Source organism: Passer montanus, unplaced genomic scaffold, assembly GCF_014805655.1.
Source record: "Passer montanus isolate IOZ18808 unplaced genomic scaffold, ASM1480565v1 scaffold19, whole genome shotgun sequence".
Classification (NCBI taxonomy): Eukaryota; Metazoa; Chordata; class Aves; order Passeriformes; family Passeridae; genus Passer; species Passer montanus.
Window position 1 is genome coordinate 4,777,468 of NW_024366480.1, and position 21,924 is coordinate 4,799,391.

At 36.6% G+C, this 21,924-nt stretch overlaps 1 protein-coding gene across 1 annotated transcript in view; it reads right to left on the reverse strand.

Annotated features, from left to right (window-relative positions):
- UBR5 (ubiquitin protein ligase E3 component n-recognin 5) overlaps positions 1–21,924 on the reverse strand; it is a 77,328-nt gene that overhangs the window by 21,975 nt on the left and 33,429 nt on the right. Inside the window, exons 16-37 of the mRNA XM_039706354.1 lie at positions 21,767–21,879; positions 14,978–15,121; positions 14,769–14,880; positions 14,409–14,563; positions 13,364–13,561; positions 12,023–12,233; positions 11,353–11,397; positions 8,117–8,243; positions 7,043–7,194; positions 6,552–6,647; positions 6,013–6,136; positions 5,585–5,682; positions 4,644–4,792; positions 4,121–4,212; positions 3,052–3,198; positions 2,835–2,953; positions 2,617–2,743; positions 2,387–2,516; positions 2,001–2,161; positions 1,255–1,494; positions 977–1,100; positions 273–384 (exon numbers count right to left, since the gene is read on the reverse strand). Of these exons, the coding sequence (XP_039562288.1) occupies positions 273–384; positions 977–1,100; positions 1,255–1,494; positions 2,001–2,161; positions 2,387–2,516; positions 2,617–2,743; positions 2,835–2,953; positions 3,052–3,198; positions 4,121–4,212; positions 4,644–4,792; positions 5,585–5,682; positions 6,013–6,136; positions 6,552–6,647; positions 7,043–7,194; positions 8,117–8,243; positions 11,353–11,397; positions 12,023–12,233; positions 13,364–13,561; positions 14,409–14,563; positions 14,769–14,880; positions 14,978–15,121; positions 21,767–21,879 (2,976 nt within the window). The remainder of the gene's footprint in view (positions 1–272; positions 385–976; positions 1,101–1,254; positions 1,495–2,000; positions 2,162–2,386; positions 2,517–2,616; positions 2,744–2,834; positions 2,954–3,051; positions 3,199–4,120; positions 4,213–4,643; positions 4,793–5,584; positions 5,683–6,012; positions 6,137–6,551; positions 6,648–7,042; positions 7,195–8,116; positions 8,244–11,352; positions 11,398–12,022; positions 12,234–13,363; positions 13,562–14,408; positions 14,564–14,768; positions 14,881–14,977; positions 15,122–21,766; positions 21,880–21,924) is intronic.

A 21,924-nucleotide genomic window follows, 5' to 3' on the forward strand; every position in this document is an offset into this window, starting at 1 on the left:
ACATTGTTAACCAAGAATATAATAACATCTGATACCTTTGGGAACTTAATATTTTCTCCTCAACCAGAAAAAGTTAATGTGCTTGTCTACTACATGTTATCTCTAATTTTACACATCTCCTTCTGTAAGATGAGCAGTCTGAAACCCTTGGATTCTCTCTACTCGTGCAAATCTCCCAAATCATTATCACTGGTGACTCCAAGTTGCTTTTCTTTTTGATGCATAGTTACTGCACTCAAGCAGTAAATGTGCAGGATGTACATTATACATACCATCCTCATCATGCTCATCATGCTGTCCTTCTGCTTCAGCATTTTCTTCACCATGTTCTTCCTGTTCATCATGATGGTCTTCTTCACCCGCCACCCCCTCAACCACCTCAACCTGGAAAGATATCATAGTATTATGCCAGACTATCTTCAATATCAGAGAATCTACGAGTTTTCCAAAGCAGAGTGCAAAGTTTGATTTAAAAAAACACATCTTAGAAAGATGACCTCAAAATTGAACTGATGTGACCAAAAAATGAACTTACAGCCACAGTAGTTGTACATGGCTGTACAGGTTATAGTGTTGTGGGGGAAAAAAATCACACATGCAAACAAAACAGCTTTGGATGTTAGATTTTAATGCTATAAGGATAAAACTGACTACAAAATCAACAGTTAGCTTCTAAATACTGAAGAGGTATTATCTGCTATTATCTGCCAAAAAACGCTCTAGCTCTCTAACAGAAACTACATAATAGCTGCCATGTGCTGAAAGACTTTAAAACTTTTTAAGAGGGAGAAATGAAATAGAAAACAACAATTACAAAGTTCTGTTAAAAATGCTTACAGCACTGTAAGATTTCATTAAGTACTACCTAACATCTTTTTCAAAACAGATGCATGAATTTCAGATTCAGATGTCAAAGCATGGGCTAATCAGGAGTGCTATACTGAGAAGAAAAAAAAAGTACAAAAAGAAAACTGACCTCTTCTACATCAGCTGAAACAATATCATCTTGTTCTTCATCCCTGCCACGAACTGGTTGTGACTGGCTGATTCGTCTTTGCTGAGGATTCCTTATTATGTAGGATGACTGAGATTGACTAGAACTTAAAAGAAAAATATATATAAAAATAAATCCTCAAAAAAAGTCGATTTGGACCTCTGGATGTCACTTAATGCAAAGCTAACAAAAACTCCAAAATAAAACCACCTTTAAGAAGCCTTTGAAAAGAACAGATAGTAAGCTTTAACAAGCTTTACCTGCTAGATTGGTCAGATGATGGTCTGGGTGGCAGAGGCTCCACAGAAAACAGTTCTTCACTTCCCTGCATGGCATCTATACTAGTGCTAGCAAGGGTAAAGGGTGCTGTAGGACGTGCAATTCCCATCCTGACTGGAATAATTAGAGATTCTGCTACATTGCACAACTCTTCAACTGCATAGGGCAATAATGCCTGAAATACACGTTTACATTTTCCAATTGGCTGTGGAATAAAATTGCTGGGGGATAAAATACAGAAAGATAAATGTCAAATACTTTTTTTTTTTTCCTCAAAAACTTCATGGCAATATTAACTGTCCTAATTTTTTCCTCAAAAAACAATTTTAAGAGATACATGCATTTGCATGTATAGAAACAATATGCACCTATACAAGTCAGTGAAAAACATTTATCATTCAATAATTCAAGACTAAGGCTTGATATCTAAATCTACTACTGACAACCAACCATACACTGTAATTTTAATATGTTTAAAAAAACTATTTCCAAAAACCCTAACACTGTAAACAAAGTTTACTATGAACAGGTAAGTTTAACAAGCATTGCATTAAGAAGTTACATGACATACCAGCAGTTATTGCCCATCTTTCCAAGTCTGTCTACAGAATACAAAATAATTCAGATGTATCTGCCTATTGCTGATTTTTATCAACTCATTATATAGGGAAAAAATACTAAATAAAGGAAAAAAACACCACAACCAACACACATCTTCACCACTTACTTTTTCTTTTTGGAAGATGCCATCTCCACACTAAGAATGACAAAGACTCTTGCCACAGAGCGCAGGAATCTCATTGTAACAGCAATAGCTTCTTCTCTGCGTCCTGGTGTATACTTGTTCTGTAATTCCTTTACCAGAGTACCCAGCAAAGTATCTAACAGCTGAAGAAAGAGGTCATTACAACTCATTAGTTGTGTGTAATTTTGAAGCATGAAACAAGAGAGATTAAGACTCAAAGGGAGATCACAGTCATAACAGTATAAATTCACAAAACCAAGATTAACTTAAAGTTACTTTCAAATTAAGTTTCCAAGCACATGGTCAGAGATACCATATAATATCCTATTATTCAGAAAACCTATGTAAAAATGGCTAAGAGTGCTTACCAAAATGTCTGCTGTGCATTTGACAATAAGGCAGTGTGTAAAACAGTCCAAGCGAATAGTTCCACTTTGCTGATTAAGGTAAACTTGCTCTTCAGGCAGAAGATGACCTATCCTACTGCTTGCACTAAGACTTGGAAAAAACAAGAAGAAAAGAAATAAATTTATGTAAGTCAGCAGCTGTCAAGTATCAGATCCAAACTTTACATCAGTAACTATGTGTAGATACACACGGGTCTTTATTTTCCTGGGAGCCAAACATGATCATGGACTTCAGTGCATTCCAGTCTTGTAAAACACGTTCCAGTGCTAGCTGGGCAAAACGAGGAGGTTCTAAATCATGATCAGGCATATCAGAATCTACAAAGATAAAACAAACAAAACAAGGAAGCATAAGGAAGAGGTACTGAAATATGGAACTTGCCATTTATTTCACTGACACAACTCTTACCTTCAGGATTTGCAGTTTTACGATTGCGATCCTCCCTGATTCTAGGTGGTCTGTACTGGCAGTGTTCTACAGTTTGCCTAGCAACTGTCTGTACCAAAAACAACAGCAGATGTTCTCCCCTGTAATGAAAAAATTATTAGTGGAAATACAATATACCACATATATCTAGAAAACAATTTTAAAAATTCTGCCCTAGTCAATGCTAATATGAACTTGCCTGCTATTTGGCATGGTAACAAGATTTGTGGTGGTAAGCAGGCGGTAAAGGAGATCAAGGCGAGCAGACTTTTGTCCAGCAATTAGTGTTTTACACTTGCACTTTTCCCAGCAATCACAGTAGGCTGTTGGGGATGTTCGTTTGAGCCTAGAAGAAACAGAAAAGGTGAACTGCAACACTGTTCAGTAACATACCAAATCTTTTTTACACAAGCTGAGGGTGTTAGTGTACATGCTTATATTTCTTTCTGCAGTTTTTTTTGTTTCTGATAGTAGCAAAATGCCAAAACCTAACTTAAAAAAGAGAAATATAGATTTTATATGTGGCAGCACTTGACGTTTGTCATCCATGTTTCCTACACTCATCTTAAGAGGGCAGTTTCATTACAGAGCTTTTCATACTGTCTTACTAAAACTACTCCAAGGCCATTTATTCTTCCCTAAAACAGCCTCCACCCAAGAAAGTTAAGCTGAAAACACTTATGACATGCAGTAAAATAACTGTTAAGGTGCAGAGAATATCTTTATAATTGTGTTTGTTAGCTCATTATGGCTATGATATTAATGCTGTAACTTTTACACCCTGTAACAGTAGCACAGAATACGTCCAACTTCAAAGCTTTGGGCTAGGTTGATCTGAGATTTCTTGACTGACTGCTTGTTTTTCCCTTTGTCACAGCTGATTTTTAAAAGACTAATATCCTACATTTCCTTCCAAAAATTCACAAGAATGATCTGTTGTCAGGACTTATAAAACTCTGAGAGGCACCCAAAATGAAAACACAGTATGATTTAGATAAAATGTTCTCACAATATTATGCGCTTTGAGAATTATTCCTTTACTCTAAATACTACAAAGTGGAAAGTACAAAACCACTTCAGGTTACTCTTTCAATTCTGACCTATTAAATAAATCTTATAGAGTAGACACAAAACAATTTAATTAATCTTCTGTTCTCTTCTGTAAATTTGGAACACTTCAAACAATGAAAAAAATTATTAAGTATCAGTAAACAAAAGGAAACCATACAATACTGATTTAATTTTAAGAAATTGAACACAATATTTACTTGCAGTCATGTCCTTTGTGACAGACCCTTGCACATTCTGTGCAACAACAAAGTGATTCCAACAGGCCACATGTTCGGCATTCAAATATATCCTAAATAAAAAGAGGGGAAAAAACATGTTATGCACAGTTTTTCCTTACAGCGCTTGCAATCTCACACTATTTCAGGTTACAGTGAAACTGCACTTGTTTAAATTTGATCCCTAAACTTAGAAGTAGGTCAGTTCTAGAAAGTGAAACTTAGTTGTTACATTAGAATATTCAGTGATTTCGAAGAGCCATGTCCATCAAAATTTTTGCCAAAGTTAGCCAGAGGGGAAAAACCACACCCAGTAACAACCATGTCGTGAGAAACACAGTCAGCTTTGAGACTACACAGCAGTTTGGGGAGGCAGTACTTACACCAGACTTAAAAGTCACAGTAATTTAAACAATGTAATTGATAATTTAAAAATCAGATTAGTAGACTAACAAAACACATGGTTGAAACACATTCCTATTTGCTTAAAAAAAATAAATCTTACTTGGTTAATATGTTCTGCACCAGTCCAGGTAAAACTGCATGTATCATTACAACACAAAACATACAAAGGAGAGTCATCTGGATTTGTACCAGAAGGACAAACCATTCCCATAAACACATCATCTTCTTTTTCACTGGAAGTTGCTTCAGCTAAAATAATAGAATAACAGTGTTAAAAACAACCCCCCTAAAAAATATCCACCAAAAGAATCCATTCTTGGCAAATGCTTGCCATTATAAAATCTCATACAGCATTAGAAGTTTGAATAAAACCTGTTACAGGTTTTTGAGAAAACTTTCTGCCTGTCAGATTATTTCTTATAGAAGCCACTACAAATTCCTGACTGAAAAACACAACTGTTATCTCTTCCCCAGTTTTAAATTCACTAATACTTTAATCAATTAAATGAATTACCATTTTGGAGGATTATGGACCATATTCTTAAAAGGAGCATTCCTGTCCCACACAAAGTCCTACAGAACTGTGATATGACAAGCTCTAATGTGCTTAAGTTTTTCCCCAAATTCACTTTCATGTATTTCTCCCAAAAAATTAAATACCAACATTACAAGAGAGTCACAAAATACTTGTTTGTATAAAAGTCTTTTCAGGAATAGGATCTAGCTTGGCATATCACTGTATCATATAAGGCTTTTTCAATTTCAACAAAGAAGTTCCATGTGATACAACTGTGCTACCAAAAAACAGTACCTTAATCCACTGGTTTATATAACAGAGAAATGCCAAAAAGACTATAATGAACACAAAAGCAATAATATTCATAGAAATCTACTGCAATATACAAACTGCAAAAAAGAAAGATAGTCCATAATAGCAAAATTTCTGAAACATGCAGCAATCTACAGTGTTAGTAATGACTCTGCACACATGCCAAAGTTTAGAAGGAAGCCACACACTAACAAACACTAAAACTGTTGTACCTTTAGCAATTTTCTGTGCAGTTTCTAGAATTGTAATTGCAGCAGGATATGCCCGGCCACTAACTGCTGACATAAATGGTGTCATGCCTCTCGCATCCCTAGGCAAAAAAAACCCAACAGAAAAGTTAAAACACTGAATTTTTTCATTGTAACAGGAGACATAGGATACAAATACATGAAAACTTAGCACTGCTGAGCTTGTGCAAACAGAAAAATCACAGAGTGAATAAGCACTCTTGTTTATTTTACTTCTCTGAAACAGACATACATTTAAAGGATTGCAGGACTCAATACAGCTGTATTCTAACATTTTCAATTTTAACTAACAGGCCTTTATGTAACTTTTTTAAAAGGCTTGTATGTAATTGATTTAAGATAGGAAGGATAACATTACAAAAGATAGTGAGAACTCTCATGAAAATCCTTACTTAGCTGACAGCAATTCTCGAAGATAAGGCTGTAGAACAACACTATCACACAGCAATTTCAGTATGAAATGAGCATTTGCCTTCCGATCCTTCGATTCCACTACAGACGGTTCTGTAGAAGGACCTGCAGTAAGAAAAAAAAATTGCAGAGAAACTGTTTTTCTTCAAAAAATTACTACCTGCTAAAATCAAGTAGTTCACTGTGGTGAATAACTGGTAACTTGACTACTCAGTGGTTTCTGCAATACTTCACTGAAGTACTGTAAATTTCAGTTCCCAATCACATTTGAAATACAGAGGGTAATCCCAACTTCATGCTGATTTCCATAGTTTTACATATTTGTTACTCTCCATGTATATTTTTACATAAAACATAGCATGGTGCTTCATTTACTTTCTGCACACTTGAGAGATTCTGCTTCAATCCAATCTTCATCTGCTAAGAGGCATTTTCATATGCAGAAAGTCTGTGCAAGCAAAGACAGCTTTTGAGATAATTTCCATTCTAAAGCATAATCAAATAAGCAGTATGTCCTCACCTGGTATTGTGGAGGTGCTGGGTCCTTGGCCGGTGCCAGTCGCTGCTGTGGTAAGAGATCCCACAGCGGGGGCCAGGATAAAATCAATGTCACCATCTTTCAGTAAACAGAACAGCAGGATGTATATCAATACATAAAAACATCCCTAACAACATGCTCTTGCTGCAATGTCTAACACACTGCAGGTTTTCTGTATTTAACTGGTAATCTTTCCCACAAACGGCCACATTCCTAGGTCTGTAATGTAACTCAGCAATACAAGGCAGACTTCCCAGCAGTTTGACACCAGCATTAAAAAGACATACACTGGATTAAAAAACAGCTGTTAAGTCTTCAGTAAACTCTTAAAAGTGATCTCAATGAACACTTGCTACCTCAACGGCATTGGACAGATTACAGTGTGAGACTAAAGTTATTATTCACCTTAATAGCCATAGTTCATTATCAAATCTCTTCTTTTACAGTCTAATGTGATATATGAGCAGACGTACCTGGATCCATTGCAGGAGGATCTGGAACCCAGCTGGGAGGAGCTATTGGTGGAGAAACTGGGTCTTGGTGATCACTTGATGAAGCACCAGCTTCATGTCTGCCCAATCCAGCAGCTCTCAAGGATCTTCTCATCATTTCCCTTAATCTCAAACTAAATACAAAACCAAGGCAGAAATAGTATAATTTTCATTTATAATTAGAACACATTTAAGAAAAATGTCACACTGAAAAAGGAAACAAAACTCCTATTATCACCATTTTATTTCAGCATAAATAAGAATGAGCCAAGATATACTTTTCATTATGTTTTGTTGCACCAGAATGTTTTAGCCCTGGAAGAGGAGTCACTCAGCAATGTTTCACGTCAGATCTGAGCCCAGAACACATCCCTAGGCACCACAGCATGCCTCTTGCAGGCAGCAGCTGATGGGCATTCTTAGTGCTATCTGACATTCCTTTCAGCCCAAGCTCACTGCCAGGAGTGTTAAGCTTTTACAAGGATTTGCTCTTGTTACTACTGCTTTTTAAAATCTAACTACAAAAAGACGTTAATGAAAGGATAAAAAATGGGTCTTGATAGAATTTCTTTTTAATGACTGCTTAGAATAAAATGAATCAACTTCAATTCTTCCCCAGTGGTATTATGTTGGTGTCACTATTATCCATCCATCTGCTTAAGTAACCAACTCCCTCAGAAATTCTCTTAAAACAAGCCTGGCCACCATCACAGCAGTTCTGTGATACTTAATACTTCTTGGGAAAGAACACCAGAGCTTGCCCTGAAATTCCCTTTCCCCACAAGGAGGAACATTTCCACTTCACAACTGACAGACAAAGCATGAACCCAAGAAAACAGCATTAGTTTAGAAATATCCCACCATTAGTTCTCACACAAAAAAGGGTTCAAAAAAACACTAGAGCTCTAGTTTGGTGCTTAAAGAAGTGAAATCCAATTTTAAGCTAGTAACAGAGGCCAATTCTTAAACTAGACCAAAGGAAATAATTAATAACAGACTGGTAGTTAATACAGAAATTAGCATTCAGAAACAAGAAGAAAGCATGACTCAGTTTACCTCCTGCTGCTTGAAGACCCTGCCCTGTTTCCTGGACCATTACTTGACACAACAGAGATTGCATTTGCAATAGCTTCCACAGCTGAGAGCCTTTCAGCAAACGTGTTCCTTTCAGAGCGCTCTGCTTCTGAAAAATTAAGTGAAGTGTCAGTGCTAAAATTTTACTTGGGAAAATTTTAAGAAAGGATTATAAAATATGGAATATCACTAATTTTTTTTTTACATTTAGAGAGACAGACTAGGTTCATATACAAATTTTTCATTTGGATGAGCTTAACAATGATTCTGAACAAGCTTTCAGTATCACCAACAGACAAGGTCCTGTCACGTAACTGATTCCAAACATGTGCTGAGTTAAGGCTTCAAAACAGCCTTGATAAAAATTATAAAAAAGAAAGAAAATAAAACAAACAAAACACAAACAAAAAACAATTATAAAAATCGCAGAAAAACAAATAAACAAACAAAACCACCAAAACGACCCACACAGAAACACCAGACCAGGAGAACAAGAAAACAAACCACACTTCACAGTGAGCATCCATGAACAATGCAAATGTGTGGGCTTGTAATATACACGCTCTAGGTATGAACCTGCTTAGAAGAACTCTGTTTGCAGTATAAGAAGGCAGTACAACCAGTTTACATCAGAAAGAACTAGCATTTCTTCTAACATCTACAACCCTAAGCATCATAACACCTACAGGTTCTACTCATACTGACGACTGAATTTTGTCAAGTGGGATACAGAATATTAAAGTGAGATACAGAACATTATTTTTTTTAAAAAAAGGTTTTGGTAAAAGTAGACAGAAAAGGTGTATTTCTGAACAAAGAAAAGTATTTTCCTGAAGTGACTCTGATTGTTCTTTCAGGACATGCCTCAAAGTTGCAAGGGCTAGTGCTCACTTTCAATTCAGAGGCTCTTCAAACTGTCACCATTCTCTGCACACTTATTTTCACCAGTGACAGTATTAAGGCCTGGACAGTTCCCTTTTTTTTTTCCTTTTTTTTTTTAACAGGAAAGTACTATTAATACCTTTCATGCAAAGAATGAAAAGAATAAGGTAATATGACAGTGTGTGTCAGCTGTTACAGTAAGGTTATTTAAATATTTCCACTCATCACTACCCTAAGTAAAAGAGATCCTTAGTTTTGCTTTTTCACAAGCATATGCAGGCTTCTTAGACAAAGATCACCAACTACCCAAAGCAGACAACTATTAAACAGTTAGCAGTGAGAGAATACTACTCTTGTGCCCATGGCTACAAGTTGATTCACAGCTGTAAATGGACTGCCATGGTATTTGTGCTGTACTCCTTTCTCACACCCACTAGCTCTCATAACTCACAACTCATCACTTCTGGACCTCTCACACAAGGGGCACAGCTCTTGAGAGTGATCCCTCAAGCAATACAACCACTCTGAAGCAGAGGTTTCACTTCTCCTGGAGAGAGTGATCTGTAACTGAATTTTCACTGTTCCACTTAAGAAGTTAGCTTTTTTCTTTTGGAGAGCCATCAATTGTAAACGCTTTGGCTCTAATGGGTGATTTGCTGTTCTATTGTCTAATGAAATCTGTCCCAGTTCTCCAGGCAAAACCCCTCAGTTTTTATGTGTTCAGTGACCTCAGCTGAAATTCAGTATCACAACTTTTTAATTATTTCACATGCTTTGGACATTTCTTTTAGACATGCTTTTCCCAAGATCCCTTCTGCTGGCAAGACTGAGGAGATATCAATTCACAGAAGCAGAGCACTTTCTTCCAGATTTTCTGGAAGTCTGTGCCACTTTTCCTGCAATTCATTTATCATTTATCCAACACTGCAGGAGCTATAGCATAGCTAGCCAAAGGATGTGAGAAAGAAGAGAAGAAAGAAAAGAAAAAAAAGAAAGAGCTTATCCCTACCCTCAATATTTCCTTTCTGGCACTTAAGAAGAAATCTGTATGAACAAGAGTGAAGAATCGCAAGCAGGTACTAGCTGGGAAGTGGCACTAAACTGTTAAGAAATTTTTAAGAAACATCATATCTGTATGTCTGGAATTGAAGCCTTTACTGCTGAATCAAACTTCTTTGACATTTCAAGAGATGACCATGTAACTCACAGACAGTAACATAAGTCACCACTGCCCTCCAGATTATAAACAGAAAAAAAGCTTGTCCTAATATCCATCACTAGCAGTTACAGTGGAAGCTAAATGTGACCTGAATCTAAAGACATAAGTCTCCTTCAAGGACAAGATTTATGAGGGAAAAAGAGAGAGGCAGAGGAGTGTCACAAGCCTATCAGGTTCATGTTTTTCATTTTTCAGAAAGTCAGATTACACCCAAATGAAGTTACTGAAAAAAAAGTCAAGGTTGCAAAGACAAGCACTCAAATTCGGAAAAGTCAGATTAAGTTTGCCTGTGCACCCTTATTTCAACTTCCTTGCGTGCTTATAGTAACACAATCTTCAGTTACACAGGTGGGTTTTGTTTGTTTATTTTGGTTTGGGTTTTTTGTCTCAGATTGTTTTGTCACCCCACCCGCCCTGTGCCCAGCAACAATACCCCTGCCTCAATCAGTGCACAGGATGGACGACACTAAAGATGAAGGGTTCTACAGAGAGCAGGCTGTTTATGCCTTGACTGCTGCAGCATTAGGGAGGGGTGTAGTAAGGCAGCAACAGCTTGGGAAGGAGAGGTGGAAACACTGTGTTGTGCTGCCACTGAACATCGCTTTGGAAAATCAGAACCTATTTCTGACACATCTATCAGCACACAGAACTTTGTGAAACAAGTTTTTACAGACGATCGTGACCCGTTTTATTCATTTCTGGACACCTAAAAGGTGCCCGACTCACAGAAATAATTAACATTCACAGCACAACTAAAATTACGACTAATCCAGTTGTAGAATTCAGTGTTTTGAAGTAACACCTACTCAAAATCAGGCCCTAGGATTCTCCAACAGAATGCTCAAAATTAGTTCATAGCTTTGAATACAGAAAAACTTCAAGCTATAATAAAACTCCAAGCAAGAGATGAGAAAGCTGCACATTACCCCCATTTTATAAATAGGGATATGAGGAACAATTAAGGTCTATAAATGACTAAAATTCAATGACAGCACCATACAAAAATCCCACAAGGAAGTTCATTCGTTATTCAGTGCAGGGTTTGTATGGTGTGCAAGAGTAAGGAATGGGGCCACACACTGAATGATGAGGATAAAAAGAAATATTGAATAGCTACCCATTCGGTGAGCACCGTCCATCTTGTGCACTGAATGAGGTAGTCCTGTGGAAAAAATAGTATGATGGTGTAATTAAAGACCATTTCACAATGCATACCCGTGTACAGCACATGGGTAAACTTAATTCTGCCATTCTTTAATTTTTGAGTGCTTGACTTAGCAACCTTGCCCTGTTAACATGCTTTTTACATAACAGTATTTAACAGACAGTTTTAAATGGTGTCAGTAACAGGCATTAATAGGTCGTTCTTCCACATTTCTTAATACACATCAATTACAAGTAGCATTTATAATTGAAGGTATTAACATATTCTACAACACTTAAAAATTATTAAATGCCATTTCTCATAAATTTTACTAGTGATATAAAGGGGATACTAGTGATACAAAGGTAGAAGAATACTTTTTCATCTATGTGAATGTCAGAAGTTTTCACAATCAATTTAAATAGCTTAGTGCTCTCAACTACTGAATTCTTTAAAAAGTTCTAATAAAACCTTATGAGAGTAATAAAAATGTTGTCTCAGCACCTTTGAAAGGCTGGGGCACATTTTAGGTGCTAAATTTTAATATACCTGTATATGAAGAATGTAACCTTTATTTAATATTTTCTTGAAAATGCATGAAAATATTATTTTGAAATTATTTTCATTATACTGTTGAGCTCACCCTCTTCCTCTTTTGTTTCTTTGTTGCTGGTTGGAAAGCATACAGACACACAAGCATGCAGAATATTACGGTTTCCATCACATCTATGGCCAAGGAACGTCTGCAGCATCTGTGGATTCTGATCCAAGACAACTGCTTGCTCAAGATTCATCAGGTATTGTCTGCAAGCCTCGTAGTCACATCGAAGAATGTGCTGCATCAATGTTTGTTTCTGTACTCAAAAGAATAAAGTATTTTAGAAAAGTGAAGCACAAAAGGTAGAGATATAAGCTCCATAAACACTTCTAATTTTCTTCTAATTGTGAAATTAACAGGATGTCTTCATCTCCAACACTGGCTGTAAGTTAGTGCAGGAGCTGTTCAGAATTTTCATCATCTCAATTACAGCACTGTTAAAAACAGAGTTGTATGCATTCAGGCACAGACAAGCAAAAGGAACGGAGCAGCAGATGCCATCAGGCTCACAAAAGCATTCCTTTGGCTTCATACTTGGATTCTTAAGATAGATTACTTTCATTTCATAGCTCCATGTAACATGGGAAAAGTGATACAACTGAAAAAGCCTAAGGATGTACATGAATGAGTTCTAACCTAGTTCTTTTTAAACAAATTATTTATGTGCTGAGAAGTGAATGATTAGAAGCTGTTGAAGGTCTGGGAGGTTCACCCATATAAAACCAGTTTTTCCATAATGATGGAATACTACTTCACTGTGAAATCAATCTCAGACTAACAGGTACACAGTACCTCCGGATGGCAGCAGAACACACAGCAGAGCTAACAAATTACTGACAAGATTTTACAAGTATGACATACAAATTCACAGCAGAACTACTCATACAACATCACTGATGAGGACAGAACTCGACAGGTGATTCAAGTGAAAACACCTTCACTTTCCTCTCCTAGTTTCCTAGTATATGCTCCAGAGAGATCATTTTTTAAAAATACAAAAAATTAAGAAATATTGCATTCTCAGGGATCCAATCAAAAGAAGTTGTTGGATCTCTGAGAAAAACTGCACCCATGTGACAAATGAAACTGCATGGTGTTAGCAGATACAAAAAGGTAACCATTTCAAAATCAATGCCTAAAAAAAACCCTACTAATCAAAAGCTTGATGGAGAAGTCATGCATCCCCACAAAAAAGGGTCTTTCACTTTACTTGGCAAATTTGCTGGTGTTTTTGTGTTTCTAAGAGAATCTTCAGTTGAAATTAGCTTCTTTCAAATAGTGAAAACACAAATCAGTATCTAAACATGAAGCTGCTTTAAGCAGAACTTTATAATAGCAAGAGAAAAAAAAACCCCACATAATTGCGTAGCAGAGAAAATATTTTACCTCAACAGCCATAATGATAATAGCAGCTTTCTTTTTGATGGTCGAGTTAGCAGGAAGATTTGTTAAGGAATGAACACCCATTCCAAGACTACTAATAGGTGGAAGATCAAGCCAGTCAGGGTCTCGTATCCCACCCATACAATCTTTTGCCATTGGATAGATTGTACCATTTCCATCTCTAAGAATAATAGGTGATTCCTACATTTGGGAAAAAAAGTTTCATTATTTAGTCTCCGTATTTTATAAATATTATCCTTCCCAAAAGGTCCAGTTCTTGACTGAAAACAATTACAACAGTTTATCCCAAGTTCTCATTTATGTCACTGACTCCTATCATTAGAAGTGGTGCAACATAAGATAGGAAATTCCCTTTTGTAAATGCCTGAAATGTGTTTAACATAATACATATTACTAGAAGTATCTTCCTTCTGATAAACATTTATTGATTAATATTACCAGTGAAACAAATAGTAACTATACCTTTAGCTTACTTAAAATGCTCCAAGTGAAGTTGAATATATTGAAATGAAACATTCAAATTCAATTATTTTGCAAAAACTGTTTCTTTAAATTATCCTAAACAAAGCATACCATGTTTGCGGAAGAGTTGCACAAAACCTCAATCATTTTTAGTGAATCTGTACTTTCAGTCAATTAAAGATTAATTTTTTTCTTTTTTAATATTTCCATTTATTCTCAAGAGTGGATTTGTATCTGACCCAGCTCCAAAATATAGCTAGATCACATTCCAAAATGCAGCTAGATAATAAGTTGATACTAATCCAAGAACCATTTGTCACTTTTTTGCTTCCCATTTTCTTTTACATTCAAGATAAGAGTTTAAGATGTGCTTAGGCAAGTTGTTGCTATTGCCCATGTTTCATCAACATATTAAAGGTAGTAGCAAGTTTTTTCATAACCTGTTTGAAAAACTATTTCTTTGCCATATTTTGGGAAAGTCTTAAAGAAAGCTGTACCATCTCATTCAAAGATGACAGAAGTGAAGTGCAGTGAGGTTAAATGACTGAGACACAAAACCACAAACCTGTCCAGCTGTAAAAATAGCAACACTTCTCTCATTCTGACCCAGGAATGCAATGCTGCTGGTAGGGAAATTATTTTCCTGTTCAGCCTTTCCTGTGGCAAGGTCAAATATGCAGTATCGAACCCAGTTCCCAGTTTTCAGAACAGCATGCACTCCTTCAAAAACACATGAAGAAAAAAGTCAATGTTTTATGGATGGCATCCTGTAAATGAACTCCTAACTAAAGCACTTTCAAGGAAGTACTAATGTCAATGGAAGCACCTGTTTATGTCATTTTGAAAGCAGGCATTTTTCACTTGGATGAGAGACAGGTAATAAAGGAACCAACAGATTTGGACTCATGAGGGAAGTCCTACTCACCTTTTGAATCTACATTTACTGCTAGGATCTCTGTTTTTTCAGGAATACACAGCTTTTTGGGTGTTCTTTGGAAACAGTCAGGAACTTTTGGAGTTCCGCCAGTTTTTACAACCTGAAAACAGATGTAAAATATTAAGCTGCAATTAAGCACACACAGCACTGACACTTCTAAATCCTGGTTGTTTCCTCTGTGTTTCAGAAACACATACCTGCAGTTCATCTATTCTGAGCAGCCTACAGTCTTGGAGGAGAGAAGAAGGATCAGGATCGGAGTTAGAACTGCTCTGACAGTTTGCATTATTGGAGGTGCCTGGAAATTTCACAGCCACATATGCACCATCCACTTTTAGCACCTACAAAAAGAACACATTCGAGTTTTACCTAAAGGCTGAACACAATCTGATTTGCTTCAAAATAAACCACACCTTTTTCAGAGAGAGGAAAAAATTTACAATATCCAGTGATAAAATTGTATAGGTCTTAGTCATTAGTCTTGTCATTTTGCTAAAATTACTAAAATCTGAAAAACTTGGATTTCCTAATGACTTCATAAGCATCCTGATTCGTATCAGAGCTCCCTCCATCTCAGCATCCTACATCCAAGAGAAGCCAACATCAACTGACTAGAGAAGTTCCTACTGGTACTCCCCAGGTCTCTTTCCAACTTCCACCTCGTGGAAACAGCAGGACAACTTGATGTTTAACAGCCTGGATAGATCTTTCTCTAATTAATTTGTGCAATTACTTCTGGAAATAAACACTATTCTCGTGGCAATGAATTCCAAACAACAGCCAACAATTCAACAACAACAAAGTCTACACTGAGTCTCTTTCAACTGCCCATTAGATTTTATACTACAAGATAAAGGAAAAAAAACTTTTTTTGGCCCCACCAGAAAATTTTTAGTGCTCTTTCCTCAACAGGACTGTACACAGTGGCAAAAAGACCTGTTAGTTTACCAGTCTAGCACCTGTTCTGTACACTGAATGATCAAGTTCTCCACTCAGTCTCTTAGGACTGAAGGATACAGACCAGTGTATCCAGATGTTCTTCATGTGTGTGTGTCTGTCCATCTCTGGCCCCCCAAAGAAACAGAAGCTATTGAACTCTACACTGACACAGGCATTTCTAAGACTGCGAGCCTCTCTAAAGAGTTGCTGCCATGCATATCTAATCAAAACTGTCAAAACAGGCTTCCTTGATTCAGGAACTTCTTGTGCTATCACCAAACAGCAAGGCCCTTTGAATTTCCAGCTGAGACCACAGTTTTCTCAAAACAAAAACAAAGCTAAGGCAGAAGGGGGTGGGGAAGGAACAGACAATGTTTTAATTATGAGCAGAAATAAGAACTCTGTATGGTCACAGTCTTGATCAAAACTAGATATAAGTATCCATCAGTCTTTAATAAGCCCTAATTTTTCAATAGTTTCTACACAGAAAGTGCTTGACAAACAAAAGTCTAGATGTATCCAACTTATCTAAAAGGTCTGCAACAATAAAAAACATGTCTCAAATTTCCAAGAGAGTGTATGTAAGAAAAATCCATCTTTCCTCCCAATTTCTCTAGCTAAGTGCAGCCTATCAAGTGCACTAGAGAAAATTATATATTGACAACCTTAAAGCATTAGCAGATTTTTTTTTTTTAAATGAAGATTACTGTGGACAGAGCTACAGCAGTCGTTCCCTACTTGCTGAAACTTCACTCTAGAAGCAGAACTACAAGTTCTAGTAGTAGAGCATCACTGATAGCTGTAACAATACTACCCAAAAATTTCAAACTTCAGACCTAGTCAAAAGATTCACAAACATTAGCCATCATCTGGATTATACAAAGACAGATTTCTATTGAGATTGGCAAAACAACTCTCTAGAAGAATGCTGTGGTTTTGTAAAAGAAGTTTATTCCATGTACATTTAGGTGTTTCTAAGATAATAAGACTAATTTATAAGCCTGTAATCGAATGCCAATAGTTCAATCAGAGTTTTTAGTCCGACATGTAGAATATTTTTCTTTTTTTTAATGACTAAATGTTGCTACAAGAACTTTATAAACCTGGGCTGCTTTCTGATGGAAGCACACATTAAGAAAAGGTACAATTCCCCAATCTTTAACATAATCCTATCCTATCTCCACAATTAAAAGGTTTTTACTGCATGCTTTGTGGCTGCTCTTAGAGTTACCAACTACATCATTTCTCACTTATATCACTGCTGCTCTTAGAGTTACCAACTACATCATTTCTCACTTGTATCACTTTTGATGTGTTCAGAGAAATGTTTTGAAGTGCTGGAACTCTTACAGCATCCACATGACAAATATTTTCTCTTTCCCGTTTTCCAGGAAAATCAGGTATCTTTAAAAACTGGAAAATATGCTTATTAAGATTTTGCTAAGAAGACAATCACCTCTTCAAACTTAAAATCAGTTCTTTAGTTAAAATTACTACTACAGCTGTTGGTTGTTATACAGGAGGAAAATAAAACCATCCCCTGACGTAGTGAGCAATGACCTTGAGTGAAGCATTTGACAGCAGCTGGACATAGAGAGCTCCAAAGCAAACATGTGGCATAATGAGCCAGCACCAAACAAGATAAATATGGAACAAATTTATGTAAGTCTGAGATAATTTAAAAACTCAATACGAAAATAAAATGCAAAACCCTAAAGGACTGAGATGCTTTATCTTACACAAGTAATGAACTGCCAATACTGCTAAGACAGAAGTTTCACCAGTTAGAACCAAGCATTTTACATCACTACATACACAATTTGTGCCTTACTAGGACTTAATTAAGAGAATGAATTGAATGAAAAAAGCAAGCAACAAAATGGAAAACTAAAGAATTTTTTTCTGAAAAGCAGAATACCTTTTTAGGACATTTTCAACTACAAGATAACACCTGGTCTTCTTAATAGAATAAAAAATTATTTGAGAAACTAAAAGATGAATACAGTTGTTAACTCCTTTATCCTTACTATCAAACCACTTCCACAGTCCCTAACACCAGAATAACACTGGAAATCATTGAATCTTTCCTTCTCCAAAATCACCACATTCTTCCTCAAAACATAGCAGCAGAAGACCAGGGAAAATAAAATTTTAACATCCTATTCAATCTTCTTCTTGAAATGGAAGAAATTTTAACACCACAGAAAGGCCTATCTCTATCCCAAAGGTAGAAAGAAATATTTCTTTACCTTCAAAGAAATACTGACACAATTTTAAGAAATACTCTATTTTGAAAGATTACAAATAGATTCATAATAGGGAGTGGGTAACTCTTCTAGGGCAAGAACCAGTCTGAGCTCTTTCAATTTATGCTTCTCATGTGGAAGGCTTCAATCTCAGACAGGAATCAAAGGAAAAAAACAAAATCAAGTGACTGAAATAACGCAATAAAAAGTAAGAACAAACTACTCAATCCAAATCTATGTTTTACAAAATTCCTAGGAGCTGATAGGCTTTCTGGGTATAGGAATTGCAAAACTGGTAATACACAGGATTCTCACCTGGTTGAGGATAACTTTGATGACCAGAAGGAGTTTGGGGAGGCCTTGGACACTGCCAATGGAAAGCCTCAGACCAAAACGAACCGTAGCTGCCAAAGAAGAAAAAAGCAGCTCCAACCCAGGTTCCCCATCCCTCTGTTCTAGCAGTGGTTTCAGACACCATTTAAGCCATTTTAGAAGAAAAGATCCAGAAGCCAATGTGGTGAAGTAGAATATCCCCAAGTGCATGGGATCAACAGAAAAAAGCTTTTATCCCTCTGACACCAGTGAGCAGTAACAAAGGCTGATTTCAGCCCATATCTTTTCTCAACAACACTAAAGAACACTCCATCAGACTTCTCACCGGCGCAGATAAGAGATGGGACAAGCGCCAGGCTATTTCATTCCATCAGTCTTTCATCAGGTAGATAATCCTTGAATGATTATCTCCTCCACCTAGTGATGAACTTGGAGGAATAAAGGCTTAATTTCATTCCAAGCCATGAAGGATTTAAATTGAAATGAGATTGGAAGGTAATAAATTCCAAGGAGCAAGCAGATGACTAACTACAAGAGAGTATCTAGCAGACATGCATTCTTAATCTCTTTCAACACCACCTCAGTGTAAAGACTCTGCACTCTTGTCAGACTCTCTGGTCATTCACTGCTTTGGCATCATATGAGATCCACACTTACAAAGCAGTGTGTAAAATGCAGACTGCGCAATCTACTGGTATCAGAATGATCACAAACACTCATCTTGGATCTCAGCACTCAGGGGAGAGCTGGTACATTATCCACAAAGCGCCCAGAGAGACAGGGGCGCTTTCGAAGCCAACACCTTCTACCTGCCCTCCGTTCTACAGAACACAGCAGGGGTCATGGAAGGATTTTAAACAAACATTTTTTAGAGACACTGTGAAGCTGCTGCATACATCCAAAAGCCCAGAGACGTAACATTTCTAGAAACAAAACCACTTCAGGAACACAGGCTGCACATCAGTAAACCTGAACTTCCTATCCCTTTCTTTCCTATCTCTAAATTCCACCTCCTGAAGACTAAGTGAAATTTTTTCTTTTTGTGTAAAACAAAGAATTACATACAAAATTTTAAAAGACAGCAAACATTTTGACAAAAGCTCATGGCTACCACACATTCATTTTATTTTGAAGATTTATAAATGTTTAAATTTTCAGATGCTCTTGCAGATAAAAGGACAAAAATAATTGCTTTATTCCACTTACTCCTTCAAATCTGAATCATTACATAAAGCAATATCTTTGGCCTCAGAAATCAATTAGTTTAGTGCAATTGACTTCATACCGTGCTCAAAAAATATCCACTAAATTAGCAGTGTGCATTTCTCAAAGATGCCCAAGTATTCACATGCTTCATGACCACATATTTTACTGGATGACACTTTGAGAGAAGCTAAGTGTTGCTCCACTGACACCACGATTTCTAACATCAAGTTCTTAAAACTCAAAGTTGTTTCAAAGCCTTTCCAATTTTCTGAAACGCCAAGGCCAACATGATCCCAGGTTACAATGGAATAGTATATTCTCCTGCAAGATGCTCATGCCACTGAAGCCACCCATAATAATACATCAAAGATGTGACTTTTCAGGTGGTCAGTCAGTAAACAGAAGACCATGGAAGACCAGATTAATGTATATCTGGGTGGACTGTAAAAGGGTAGAATTTCTTAACTCATGAAGTTCTAAGAGCCCAAACCCATCTAATCACATTTTTGCAGTCTGAACGTCCATACAAACACATTCAAAATTTACTTATGGATACAACAGTCAGATTATTCAGAATTCAATCCTCTTGCGTATAATTCAGCTCACAACAAGCTCAGTTACAAACGTTACTGTTCCATAATGAACAACGTTACTCTGGAATCTGTAGGAGAAAACTGCCAAGGGTAACTCTTCTGCAGACTGAGGTGCCTCTGGTTTCCATCATACAATCATACAACTGATCCAAATTACAAACAGAACATGTAACAAGGCTTAAACTTGTTTATTGCCATGTAATAAACTGCATTTCTAACTTTAACCTGGACACCACCAGGCAAAAAATAGTTATGATTTTGTGTGCTGGATTCTGCCTGAGCTCTAAAGTATTACAAAACTGCCAAAGGAAAAACATGAGTGGCAGAATGCAACACTGGAAAAGGACAGCGTGCTTCATAAAGGAAAACAAGCATTTTTGCCATGAACAACTGATCTAGAATAGACTTAGCACCAGTAACTCTGTTCAGAAGATATGCCATATACTGATTTTAGCACTCCAGTGAAAATGTAAACATTAAAATTCAAGCTCTTTTATATTGATTATAGTAGTTCTTCATGCAATGCACAGACACCTTTGCAACTGTATACACAAATAGTGGAACAGTCTCTGTACTGAAAATCTTAGGATCTAAAACAAGAAGGACAGATAAGGACAAGAGGGACTTTCCCAAAGATGGTATCAGAAGAAAACAATGGTTTCAGCAACTTCAACTAGATCTCAAAAACTTATTTTGAGAAATTGAAGTGTTACGATGAGCTAAGTTGCTCCATATTCCCTTCTACAGAAATGACCTAAACTTGAAAATGCAAATTCATCGTGAGCCTGTTCCTTTCAAAGATACTGCCAAAGGCAAATCTTACACTGCCACATAAGTAAATTCATTAGGGATGCAAGTAAAATAACTCTTTACTAACTCCAGCTGCCTTCTATTGGACAGTTATTGATCCTCTTCTGATAACATTTTTTTTCAATCTTCTAAGAATCAAATAGAAAGCAAACCAATCTTTTCCTTTTGAGGAAAACCTTATCAGTTTTCTCATTGCTTGTATTTTTGAAAAGCATACCAGAGAACTGTCTAGAGGACCTAATCCCTCCTAACATCACACAACAGTGCCAAAAGAGAAAGGGGAGTATTTTCCTCTATACGACTCTTGAGTCAGAGCAAAGGTTGATTAGAAAAAAAAAGAAAACATTACAAGGATTAAACAAAGGGATTTTCTGGAGTAATAAATCAAGTAACTTTTTAATCATATTAATGAGGCTTTTAATTTCTAACAAAAATATTTATGTTCTTTGCTTGCCAGAACATTAGATTCACCCAAATATTCTACCTATCTGTATGTAAAAGTCAGTCATAACAGGTGGAACTCTTCACAATCTCAGTGGACACGTGGGAGTTATTACTCAAGACAACAAAATAGTATTTTGGATAAAACCACATCTGCTTTTTGTAATACTGTGGTTTCAACTTAAAAAAACCAGAATTTTTAAATATTTATCATGTTTTACTCACAATACACCCACCCTATTATTATCATTATGTTATGGACAAATATAAACACAGCTAAAGTCATACTCATCAGAAAAATTCTCCAGCATCCCTGAAAGCATGATTTTTTAAAACAGTTAGCTTATCTAAAAGCAAAACCCTTTTTTCTCCCCTCCCCAAAAACAGTGGGGCAGTGTATTCTAGATTTCAGACAAACCTTGCCAACAGGAACATTCTTAACATCTTCCACAAACACAACTTCCCTCAGAGACCACTGTTCTTCATTCACTTTCTCCTCCTCTTTTGGGGCAGGAGTGGATCGTCGTCGCTCTGAGACAAAAAAGTTAGCACCAAAAAGAGAGACTTGACATACTT